The sequence below is a fragment of the Mirounga leonina genome, unplaced genomic scaffold (assembly GCF_011800145.1).
Source record: "Mirounga leonina isolate KUSES-001 unplaced genomic scaffold, KU_Mleo_1.0 Mir_114, whole genome shotgun sequence".
Classification (NCBI taxonomy): Eukaryota; Metazoa; Chordata; class Mammalia; order Carnivora; family Phocidae; genus Mirounga; species Mirounga leonina.
The window spans coordinates 12,716,191-12,729,522 of NW_023270265.1; the positions used below are offsets into that span (position 1 = coordinate 12,716,191).

Here is a 13,332-nt window from a genome sequence, read left to right on the forward strand (position 1 = left end):
ACTATATTTCAAGTGTTCCCCTAAACAAACCCCTATATTCTGTGAGTAGGAAGGAATAGAATTCAAACAAATCCATATATAAATAATAATAAAATTGTAATTGTGATAAGTGCAGCAGCTGAGAGGTATACGTGTGCTATGAAGGTGTTTCACAGAAACGACCCTCTTAAGTAAAGGGAACTGCACGTGCAAAAAGACTCTGAGACAAGAATATGCAGGAATGAATTCTAAAAGCTGAAGTAAGGGGAATAAGAGGTGGGTCATGAGAGCAAATGATGAGGCTGGAGAGTCAGGCAGGGGCCAAATTATGTAATGTAGAATCTTAATGACTTGAGTGGAAGATTTGTAACTAACATTTAGATTTTGCTGCACAATAAAGCATCCCTAAACTTAGTGGCTTGAAGTAACAAACATTTATTATCTCTCATGATTCTGTGGGTCTGCTGGGCAGTTCCTTTTCTGGACCTGCTCAGCTAGAGAGCTAGATGATATAGTTCACGGACACGGCCAGGGGCTCCCAGGGTTTTTTCACCCCTTATAGAGTTCTCCAGAACAGCAAGGAAGGGCAAGCCCCAGAGCACAAACACTTTTAAAGTCTCTACTTGCATCACATCTGCTGTTGTTCCATTGCCAAAAGCAAATCCTGTCGCCACGCCCAGAGTCTGCACAGGAGACTACCCAAGGGTGTGGACTGGGACTGGGAGCAGAATTATGTTGACCATTTCTGCAAACAATCTATCACGTCAACTAACCCGTTAGTGTGCAATTTCACAATGTATATTGTACGTTGTTTCATCTTGTTTTAAATCCTTTATAAATTCCACCATTGGGGTGGGTTGGTTGTACATCCCATCCTTTTCGATGGGACAGGCTATTGGGCCACTTTCTCAGTCTTAGCCGGTTCTTTTCATCAAGAACTCCACAAACATTCTGCTTTTATCGTGAAGGTTCAGCGAACTATTGCCAAACAGATTCAGATGGTTCGGCAAGTCGGTAAAGGCCGGTACGGAGAAGTGTGGATGGGTAAATGGCGTGGTGAAAAGGTGGCAGTCAAAGTGTTTTTTACCACTGAAGAAGCTAGCTGGTTTCGAGAAACGGAAATCTATCAAACTGTGCTGATGCGCCACGAAAACATACTTGGTGGGTACACATTTGGTTTCGGCCGATTCCATATTCTGACAGGGTTAGTGGGGTGCGGTGGAAGCCTGCCACACGGGCTTTGAAAACATACGTGAATTCCATTATGTGCATCTGGCTAAAGGAAACCCACGAGAATACAGTTTAATTACAAAACAATCCTGAATGCCCACCAACCACTTTATTTACTGTCCAACTAGGAAAACAATAGGGAGTTTCAAATTCGAAGTAGTGCTAGTTTATTGGACTTACTCATATAGTAACACAGCCCAAGTTTTTTAAAGGTAATTTAAGCAATTTTCTAGTGTAACTTTAACTATATGTGCCTTTTGCCTTTTATAAACTGAACCCCCCCACCTTCATTTACAAAATAGAAAAATAATTTATGTATGATCTGATTGGTAGGGTGCAGAAACTCCTCTAGCTTTCCTGACTTTTCAGCTACTATTTCCCTACCCTTTAATTTAGAGAGTGCATAGCACAGTGCCGCAAGTATTCCAGACACTTAACTGTTAGTTTTCTGAGGGCTGTCACAACAAATTACCACAAACTGGGTGGCTTAAAACAACAGAAATTTATTTTCCCGGAGTTGTGGAAGCCATAAGTTTAAAAGGAGCGTGTCGGCAGGGCCATGCTCTCTGAAGGCTCTAGGAGAGGCCCCTTCCTTACCTCCTCCCAGCTTCTGGTGACTGCCAGCAATTTTTGGCACTTCTTGGCTTGGAGATAGCACTCTTGCTCTCTTGTTGTCACATGGCCTTCTCCCCTGTATGTCCACATTCCCCTCTTGGAAGGATAATGGTCACTGAATCAGGGCCCACTTGAATCTAGTATTGACCTTCTCTGAACTTGGTTATATCTACAAAGACCCTATTCCAAATAAGGTCACGTATACCGGTACCAAGTGGACGTGAATTGGCATGGAGTGGGGGGTGCGCAGTATTCAACCCAGCACTCACTGACCTTCTGAAGGGAAAGGGACAAGAAAAAGAAAGAAAGGAGGCTGGTATCATGGCCCTGCTTATCAGTGAGCCAGATAGATAGGCAGGTGGGCTGAGGCTTGATGGGCAAGTGGGAGCTGGCTTAGGAGCAAACTCATGGTTGAACATTTTAACTTTATTATTTTAATGTGTCCACTTTTCAATTTGAAATTGAGAGCTTTTCTACATTCCTTCTTCTTATAGTTCTTCATGCTTAGAGAATCATGGAGATAGATAGCATTTCCCCAGGTTATTTTCTGATATATGATCTTTTTCTTAGTCATATGATTGTCATTTTCATCATTATCGTTAAGATTATTTTAAATATATTGCAGAAATGTAGAGTTATCTGAAAATCGCAGGAAAGAATGGTACACATTCAAGAGATTTTGCTAGGCAAATTAAATTTTTATTATCTGTACAAGATACCAGAGTTATTCTCAGTATCCTAAGTGAGCATTCATCATTCTTCTTACCCATTTCTGATAACTAACCCTTTAAACCCATTAATTGAACAGGTTTCATAGCGGCAGACATTAAAGGTACAGGTTCCTGGACTCAGCTCTATTTGATTACTGATTACCATGAAAACGGATCTCTCTATGATTTCCTGAAATGCGCTACACTAGACACCAGAGCCCTGCTCAAGTTGGCTTATTCAGCTGCCTGTGGTCTGTGCCATCTCCACACAGAAATCTATGGCACCCAAGGAAAGCCTGCGATTGCTCATCGAGACCTAAAGAGCAAAAACATCCTCATTAAGAGAAATGGAAGTTGCTGTATTGCTGACCTGGGCCTTGCTGTTAAATTCAATAGGTAAGCGGTTCTTTGCCTGTGTTTTGAAATCATTGTAACCTCCAAAAGATATTTGCCTATTTGGATTCAAGATAGTGGAATTCCAAACATGTATTTGGGCTTATCTGGTTATATAAATAAATAGTTGGGATTTTTATGTCTTGGTGTTTTGTTTTTCTGGGTTTTTCTGTTTTGTTTTGTTTTGTTTTTACAAAAATTACAACCTACTCTACATAGTTCCTCATCTCCTGCTTTTATTGTCTTAGACATCATTCTATTGCAATTTATGTAGATTTGCTTCATTCTTTTTAACAGTGTTGATGCAGTTTTCCATTATGTGGATGTACTATAATTTATTTCATCTATGACCCAACTGATGGGCATTCAAGTTATCTCTATTGTTTAAAAAATGCTTTAATTGTATCTTACCCATATATAATATCCTTGACTGCTTAAGTATTTGTTCGTGGTGGATTCCTAGAGAAGGGGCTAAACAGAGTATGTGCCTTTTAAAGTATAGTATAATTGCAAGCTCTTCCTTTAGGAAGCGTTCGTCAGTTTACACTCCCATAAACAGAGAAGTATGCCATTTCTCCATCACCACTTGAAATTGTCGATATTTTTTAAACAGCATTATCAGAATTTTAGGAAACCACTGAAACTGTTTTAATATTGTTACAACTCTAGGATATAGCAGCCAATTTACATTTCAGAATTCATTTTCAGGTTTATAAAATAAAAGTACTAGTCCATAATAAAGCGAATGTTAAAATTTAAATCTTCTTCCCTAGTTGTTACAGTGTTCTGATCCTTTTGTTCTTTATCATTGTGGTGTTTATTGGCTCACATACTCATCAGGTACTGTTTAAGAAAATCTAAAATACGTTATATTAATCTTGGCTTCGGAGTAGTTTCCAGAACCTGCCAGAATTGGGGGCCTAAATAGCAAAAGTATTTATGTCTTCCAACTCTAAAATTTAGTCCCAAAATTGAAAAACCAGTAAGCATCATTTATTACTGATTGTCAATATGATTATGTAAACATTACTCACAATAGAACTAAGTTGGTTGGACCCAAAAAGAAAATGTAATCCTGTGTCACAAACACTGAGTTTATCACGCGAGAACAGTAAAAGCATTGATTCCTCTCAGCTTATTTTTACATTCATTTGTTCTGGGACATAATTATCTACTGCTCTTTCTTATATTCAGTACTGTCCTTTTTCTTAGAGAGGCACTAAACTTGTTTGGTGACGAAACTTGAACTAATGTGAGGTGTTTATTGTCTTTATCCAGGATAATATGAATATTCATACTTAGCTTTTCACTGCAGACAGTAATGATTCTGATTGAGTGCCGCCCCGGACCCTGCTGGGGTTTTGTGTAATGTGTAACATGTATTTAAAGGGTAAATATTACTTTTCTAAAATCTGGGAAATGCTAAATTTTAAAATCTAATCCAGTCACAAGGAATTCTGTTAAGGGAATGTTGATGTAAGATTAGTAGGTTAGATAGATTTTTTTTTTTTTTTTTTTATATATTTATGTGTTTGTGTGTGTGTGCGTGTGCGTGTGTGTGTGTGTACACATGGAGGGAAGAGTCTGGCTTACAAAATGAGATGCAAATACAAGATAAACTATTTTGTTCCTGGCCCTCAATCTGAACACTGTCTTCTGTTTCAGCGACACGAATGAAGTTGACGTACCCTTAAACACCAGGGTGGGTACCAAACGCTACATGGCTCCGGAAGTGCTGGATGAGAGCTTGAATAAAAGCCATTTCCAGCCCTACATAATGGCCGACATCTATAGCTTTGGCCTGATCATTTGGGAAATGGCTCGTCGTTGTATCACAGGAGGTAAGACTTTAGGTAGTGGGTTTCCGGTTATGTTTGTATCCTCATTATTCAAAAAAAGTAACAGCTTCATTTATATAATTTAGATGTCATATATGTCAGGGATTCCCAAGACCACTCCCAGGTTCTTTGATTTCACTACAAGGACACACAGGATTCAGCATATAGTTGTCCTCACAGCTAAGATTTATTACAGTGCAAGGATACAGATAAAATCAGCCAAGGGAAACGGTGCATGGAGCAAAGTTCAGGAAATCAGGCACAGGCTTCCAGAAGTCCTCTCCCAGTGGAGTCACACAGGATGTGCTTAGTCCTCCAGCAGTGAATTATGACAACATGTGAAATATTGTCATCTAGGAAAGTTCATTAGAGACCTAGTAGCCAAAGATATTTTTGGAGGCTGGTCACATGGGCACCCTCCACCTAGCATGTACCAGAATTCCAAACTCCTAGAAAGAGAGCAGGTGTTCAGCATAAACCATACTGTTTGTACAAATAGTCTAGGCACACAGTGAGTGACACTTATCATTTAGGGAAGGTTTTATATGAGTGTCTAGGGAATTGTTAACCCAGCAAGTTCCCAGATACCGGCCCAGCGCCAACCCTGCAAGCAGGCCTTTTCAAAGGATAGCAGTCTCCAGCCTGCTGTGTTAACTTTTTTCTGCATATCATGTTGTCTTTCTACTGCAGAACGAAATAAGACAAAACAAAAAACAAAAGCCACATTCGTTAATAAGAACAATTATGTATATAAGTAATCAAATTAAAAATCGAAGGGGCACCTGGGTGGCTCAGTCGGGTAAGTGACCGGCTCTTGGTTTCAGCTCAGGTCATGATCTCAAGGTTGGAAGATCAAGCCCCACATCTGGCTCCATGCTGAGCATGGAGCCTGCTTAAGATTCTCCCTCTCCCTCTGCCCCTCCTCGGCTTGCTTGCTCTCTCACACGCACACGCATGCGCACACGCAAAATAAATAAATAAATAAAAATTGGAGGTAAATGAGTGCTTCACCTTTTCTTAAGGGATATAGGTATGTCCACAGGTATGATGGGGACCCTGATGGAGGTAGAGGAAATATTTAGGCATAGAAAAAGAGAAGAAGACACATTTACTATTAAAAGTGAATCATTCACTCTATAATTCTCTTCTTTATGTAGGAATCCATTTTATCTCCCATAGTTCAGTAAGAGGTGCTGAGTAGGTTGATATATTTTGTCCAGCCATTTTTGTGCCCACTGTGTTTTCTCACTCCCTACAGGGATAGTAGAAGAGTACCAGTTGCCATATTACAATATGGTGCCCAATGATCCATCATACGAAGATATGCGTGAGGTTGTGTGTGTGAAGCGTTTGCGGCCAATTGTGTCCAATCGATGGAACAGTGATGAAGTAAGTGGAGCTCCATCCCCTGAGGAAGTGATTGGTAAGTGTCATCAAAGATCTTTATGTGCTCACTATATTCTCTTTACTTTTCAGTGTCTACGAGCAGTTCTGAAGCTCATGTCAGAATGCTGGGCCCACAATCCAGCCTCCAGACTTACAGCTCTGAGAATCAAGAAGACACTTGCCAAGATGGTTGAATCCCAGGATGTAAAGATTTGACAGTGAAATAGTCATGAGGAGCAATTCTAGACTGCAAGAACTGTTTTCACCCAAGGAGCGGGTGGAGTTAGAGTAGAATACGGATGCTGACTTGGTTCTCAGACTCTCTCCTCACTACACCTTCACAGGCTGCTAATACTAAACCTCTCAGTACTCTGTAGAATAACAAGCTGGGAACTTCTAAACACTTTGTTCTTTATATACGGACAGCTTTATTTTAAATGTGGTTTTTGATGCCTTTTTTTTTTATTGGGTTTTTATGAACTGCATCAAGACTTCAATCCTGATTATTAATAAGTCTCCAGTCAAACTCTGGGTACTGAATTCCCTATTCATAAAATGGTGCTTTCTGTGAAAGCCTTAAGAAGATAAATGAATTCAGCAGAGATGGAGAAATACACATTTTTGCCTTCTACCTGAGGAAAATTAATCTATTTGTATTCCACCTTTGTAAACAGCCTATGGATTATGATCTGTTTGGGATACAGTAGTTTGATGGTTTGTCAGGCTTTGATATTGGTATGTGTGTGTACACACCCACGCACACACCAGGATTCCTCTGTTGCCATTTGAATTAGAAGAAAATGATTTATGAATGCACAGGAAGATGCTGGTGGCTGTTGGTTTTGTGCTTTAAAAATGCATTATCTGACCAAGATTCTCCAGTCACATAAAAACCATTTATTTACCTTACAAGTGATAGCTTCTCTGCCAACTTTATTTTTTAACATAAAAGTTGATATAAAGGCCAAAAGAAGTTTAAAGTTTCTGTAAATTTGGACTATTTTCCTTTCATCACCATCTTTCTCTTCTTTACTCCCTCCCCTTCCTCTCCCCTCCCCCCCTTCCCCCTTCCTTCTCTTTCTTTCTTTTCGGTAATTCTTACTTTTGTCATGAAAAGCATCCTATCCAAAGTTGGAACTTCCAATGCCATGAACCTTCTAAAGAGAACACTTCTTATTGAAGTGAATTACTAATTACTGCATTTGATAGCAATGTAAGTGCCTATAATCATGTTCTATATTCTTTATTCTCAGTAACTTTTAAAAGGGAAGTTATTTATATTTTGTGTGTAATATGCTTTATTTGCAAAACACCTCCTTTACAACCATATTTTATATATGTACATACATTCATACTGTAGAAACCAGCTCTCATGTGTACCTCATATCCCATTCTTAAGGGAAGAAAATTAAAAGATCATCAGAAAAAAATGTTATAATGTAGAACTACTTGTAAATTGTCAGAATTAATGCATTCAAAGTAGTATATCAAATCTAGGACTTTGTTATTCAGGCATATACTTTCATTAAGATGCTGTCATCTCAATTTTTCTTTATCAAAGGATCCTCCAATTAGAAGTTTCTGTTTCAGAGCTGATATAAACTTATCAACAGCTGTTTGGGGCATTTAAATCACTTGAGATTTTTGGTTTTATGATTTCTGTTCTATAACTTGTGAAGACAATGAAGAGTCAGGCAAAAAAGTTCAGTATCTACTCATTACCTGTATCTATACCATATAGCTGTTATTCAATAAAATGCTACATATTTTATGGATGCCTTGTTATCCCAAGGAATAATTCTGATTTACTTAAACTTATACTTCTCCAATGCCTTTTAAATATTGTCTTATCCTGAGTAAACAACTCATGGGTGCATAAAGTGAAATAGTTTTCTTTGAATGTAACATAAAATAAATGTGATTACATCACAACATAGTTAGAAGTCTTTAAAGGGGAGGAATCCAGAGCATGTATCCATCCATTACCAAAAATCTGACTGGCATTTAAGGATGAAACTCTTACATATTTATATATCAAACTTAACAAATTTGAAATCTGCTTTAATAGTTTTGACTAAGTTTAGTAATTTTCATCTAACATAATTAAAATTTGAAGTGTTCACGAAAATGAGTAAATGTGCATATTGATAGTACCCAATAACATGTTCTTTCAGAGTGTCCTCCCCTATACTGAGAGAGATTGTAATCCATGTTGCCTTGTGACTTAAGAACACTTCTCAGCTCTGATTTTAATCTAAGGTTAATCTTGCTTTATTTTTTATTGGTTAAACTGTAAATCCTGAACATTATTTGTCGTCTTACTAACAAAGAACGTATGTAAAGAAAGGCAAACTTATTCTTAGAATGTTGAAATAGTGGGTGGAAGCAGACAATTACAGATAGTATATAAGTACGAGACCACTATATTGATTTTTTTAAATAGATCTATTAAGAGTCGTATCAAGGATTAACTTTAGCAACTTGTTGAATAAAAATATTTTCTAAGGTAGCGTGTTCTTTAAAAAGCAAATGATGCCATTTTGAAATCCCAAAGTCCAAAAAATATGCATGAAACTTATTTTCTTCTCCTTACTCTCACTGTTAAATTTCTAAGTTCATCCAGTAAGTGAAATATTTAAGACTGAGGAAGTATTACATAGTACCTTATAGTTATTAATTTGTAAAACCCTAGAAGCCATTATTTGGCCCCACTTAAAATTTAAAAATTTAAAATTTTAAAAATTTAAAATTTAAACATTTTAAAAATGTGTGGCTTCTGTCTGTCATCCTTTTAAATAAGTAAAACATAAAAACAAGCAAAAACCCAAAGCTACCTGAATACAACAGAAGTTAGCCCTCGAAGAAAATTCCTTTTATTGAATTCCCTTTATACTGGTAAATACCTCCAGAATTAAAGGCACACCAGGATCCGCCTCAGTGCATTCATTCTGAGCTTTCCCTGTGCTTTCTTTTGAACAAGTTTCTGAAGTACAAAATTTGAATCTAATTTCTCTGGAAATGTTTTCACAAAAGATCTTTCAGTCAACATTTTATGTTGCATTTCCGATGTCTGGAAGTGTCCCTAAACTTAGAAAGTGGCCTATAGTTTTTGAAAATTATGTTTTCCTAGAATGGGCCGGATTTTTTATTTATTCACTCTAAAATACTCAGTACCTTTTTCTTTCATATGCTTTTCTTCTGTTTAGAAAAAAAATATAACGCAACTTTTAAAGAATCCTGTTATCTCTTAAACTGGCCCAAGATCAAATTTGATAATGAATAATTTATTCCAGGCAGGATTTTATAAATTAAATCACTTGTGTTTCTTTGCATACACATTGTTTGGAAATGTTGCAAATATCTAATCTCAATGAAATACTAATTGATTTTTTAAAAAAGATTATTGTAGCTCTTACACTGTTTAAAGGGTAGTATTTATTATTTGCTTCGGTCAGGTGTTAAAATAGGGTAGCAGTTCATTCTCTTGCCTTAATGCTATTATGAGAGTCACAGTGAAAACTGCAGAGAACTGACATGTTCATAAAAACTGAATTAAATCTCGGGCAGCAGCATACAAAGCCACATGTAATGGTCATCCCATAAGGAAAGTATGTGAATACTGCTTTTGCAAAGGATTAAATATATTATTGTAATTTTAGCTCGTGCTCTGTACTATGCTTTCAGTGGAATTATTTAAGCCCTTTTAGTGACCATTGTCCTTACCCATTTAAAAACTAAAATGTAGTATATGTTGTATAAAATGAAAATATCATTATATAAGCTTAATTAGGGAAGTTGTACATAGACATTGAAAGAAGGGTTAAAAACAATTTTATTATGCAATTGTAAAACACCAAAAATATAGATTCATCTTTGATATGTAACACACTAAATGTATTTTGTACAGCATCTGGTTTAAAAGGTGCCTTATTAAGTTTACCATTAATTGCTTTGTTCTATATATAGATTACATCCAATGTATCATTTTTAAGTAAATAACCTTATTTTAGTATACTTTAGTGATGTGTTTTGTGATACTCGGACTGTATTGTGTATTAGAAGTCACATGTCTGGTGAGATTTTATGACAGATAAGTTAGTATACATACATGCATCCCTGAGACGTGCATCTCAGATGCCAGAAATCGAGTATGGAACACAAGGCAGGTAAGTGACCACACACTTTCCTTTGTGTACACAGAGCAGTTGAAAACCTATTACAGTGAAGGGTTATTGCCCTTTAAAAAAAAATTCTTTTTTTAAAGATTTTATTTATTTGACAGAGAGAGATAGCGAGAGCAGGAACACAAGCAGGGGGAGTGGGAGAGGGAGAAGCAGGCTTCCCGCGGAGCAGGGAGCCCGATGCAGGGCCCGATCCCAGGACCCTGGGATCATGACCTGAGCCGAAGGCAGACGCTTAATGGCTGAGCCCCACCCAGGCGCCCCTAAAAAAAAAAAAAATCTGAATCTAAAAATATGTACTCCTTGCAGAAATTTTGGAAAACACAGGAAAGAATAAAGAAGCAAATAAAATCACAATTCTTTTGCCACATGTACCCCTATTTACATTTGAATGTTGCTTTTCAATCTTTTTTTTTTCTGCTGCATATTTTTTTTTACAAAATTTGAGGTCATAGTATGTCATTAATATCCATTGAGAATGTAACTTTAAAAAATTAACTACATAATATCCTACCAAGTAGATGGAATAATTTATTTTTGTAATTCCCTATTGAATATTTGGGTTATTTCCATTGTTCTAAAAAAATATAATGAACGTAGTGAACATCCTTGTACATAAATCTTTTAAATCATAAATTTATTGTCTTAGATTACATTCCTGAAAGTGGGACTAGTGGATAGGAACTTTTAAAAGATTATTTAAGATGGAAAACAGCCTAAGGTTCTTGCTAAGTGTGGCCCGTATTACTGCCCAGAGGGTTTCTCGTGCACACTCCTACCCGTGTCAAGAGAGTGTTCATCTCACGACTTGGACAGGTCATTGCTTCCAACTGCCTTCTCTCTCTGCTGGCATAGCGCCTGGTTTCTGTTACTTACAGTCATGGAATCCATTTATCCAGCTCTACTGTGCTCCTGCTGCAGCAAATGCTTTGTGAAGAGCTGAAACTTCAGGGCGGAAGGTAGCTTGCCCTCTGTTCTGCAACAGTATCCCCTCCCCTCCTGCACTCCCACCACCTATCAGAGCTGTTTCTGGATGTGTGTCGATTCATTCAGTCAGCGAACCTTGGTATGCCTGAGGCAGCTGGACATACTAAATCGTCACGAAAGATTTGGGACTAGTTGATGTCTCCCCCCCAAAATGCATGTTTAGGAACAGCTTGTTAGAGATTCTTCACAGGAACCCCCGTTTAGTGACCCGTAAGATGGTTTCTTGAAACGAGCATGCACTCTCATGCAGCTTGGTAAAGAATCAGGGATTTCCTGGGCCTGTCAAATACTTGCTAGCTTTCCTTCTGTCTGTAAAAGGTTGACCCCAAACCTGGATCAACATATTCATTTTTCCTTCCCAGCATAATCTGTTACTCTCACTGAGTGGTTGTAATAGTGACAATTTCCAAGGTTTCTTTCATAGGAGTAGTTGTACTAGTACAGAAGACATTAAGAAATGAGGACACTGTTCTTCCAGAATAATCTGATCCTTGTAGGGAATTTCAGGCAGATGCTAATTTAGTCATTAAGTCTTCATTCACTTGGAGAACTCTCTCCCTGCTGCTAGCGCACAGACCTTTTCTGGCACTAAAGTTAGATGCATGTTCCTAGAAAGCCTTGCTTCAGCCCTCAGGGCAGTACCCGACGAAGTGGACACGGCGCACTGAAGGTGTCCAGTCGGTCGTGTTCGGAGAGGCCACTTAATGGCAGCGGCCCTCTACGGGTCATGGGGAGTTAAATACTGCGAGCTCAGGGCAAGAGCAGAAACAGGCAAGTCACCCGAACGAAAGCTGGAAATCAGAAGGAGGAGACTTAGTTCAGGCACAAAGGCACACACGCAAAATATGTCCGCTAGAAGCAGAGGCTAGGGCTGAAAGGTTCATCCGTGATTGCCCTTGGAGGTGGAGATTGTGATTCTCGTTTTTGGGTGGAATACATGTGGCCGACCTGTTACTCCTCTGAACTGTATCTTCTTGGCCTTTGTCTCATCACTTTTACTCTGAAGTGTCCCATGTATGCTCAGAACGAAGTTCAAGGTGATTCTAGATGCTGCTTCCTCCCTCCACCCCACTTCCCATATCACAAATTTTATACAGGGAACCGGAAATGTTACCATTATTTGAAAGTCAAAAGTCGGTATAAAATGCTCATGTTGGAAATATTTTCAGGCTAGAGGAAGAAAGGACTAGGGCCTTTGTTGTTGAGAGGGAAGCCATCTGTAAAGCAAAGTTAAAATCTGGCTGATGACAGGGTGATGAAGTGCACCTGCCGTTCTGTTCTCTGTCGCTCTGCTGCAGGACTCAAATCCAAGAAGACGTTGAAAGACATTAAAAAGGAAGAATTGAAAGGCTGTGGCACAAATAATACTGCAATGGAAGGCATTTCAATCAAACACCTAAAAATAAAACTTACAATTTGATTCTGTCTTCATTCTTGGCTAGACTGGCTGGAGATCGAATCTAACGGAAGATATTTCCAGCATCTCTGTTGCCAGTAAGAAGTCTGATGTGTGTCTAATTCAGTCCTTCATCATTTAACTTACTTTTTCATTCAAGAAACAATTTTCAGAGTGCCTGGGTGGCACAGTCGGTTGCACATCTGACTCTTGGCTTCAGCTCAGGTTGTGAGATCGAGTCCCATGTCGGCCTCAGTGCTCGGCAGTCTGCTTCAGACTCGCCCCCTCTGCCCCTCCGCCCTCCCCACTTGTGCATGCTCCTGCAAGGGCTCTCTCTCTCTCTCTCTCTCAAATCTTAAAAAACAAAACGGAATTTTCTTTTTCTTTTTGATGTTTTGAAGTTTAAGCTTGCCATGTCTAGATGTATTCTTTGTGTTAGTACTGACTGGGTACTTTTAACCTTTCCTTGGACCTGGGAGCTTCCACTATTTATTTCCTCCCTTCCCTTCTTGTACTCTACTCTTTCTAGAACTCCTATTAGACGAATATTAGGTCCCCTGGGTGTTTCTTCCATATTTCTTAACATGTCTGTTATGATCCATCTTACCTTCTGCTTT

General features: G+C 38.4%; 1 protein-coding gene across 8 annotated transcripts in view; it reads left to right on the forward strand.

Annotated features, from left to right (window-relative positions):
- BMPR1A (bone morphogenetic protein receptor type 1A) overlaps positions 1-10,165 on the forward strand; it is a 142,662-nt gene extending 132,497 nt beyond the window's left edge. For all 8 annotated transcript variants that reach the window (XM_035023272.1, XM_035023271.1, XM_035023274.1 and 5 more), the window contains 5 exons: positions 948-1,140; positions 2,633-2,930; positions 4,593-4,768; positions 6,024-6,154; positions 6,242-10,165. In XM_035023272.1, coding sequence (XP_034879163.1) covers positions 948-1,140; positions 2,633-2,930; positions 4,593-4,768; positions 6,024-6,154; positions 6,242-6,367 — 924 coding nt within the window. In that variant the 3' untranslated portion in view covers positions 6,368-10,165. The remainder of the gene's footprint in view (positions 1-947; positions 1,141-2,632; positions 2,931-4,592; positions 4,769-6,023; positions 6,155-6,241) is intronic.
- The last annotated feature ends 3,167 nt before the right edge of the window (positions 10,166-13,332 follow it).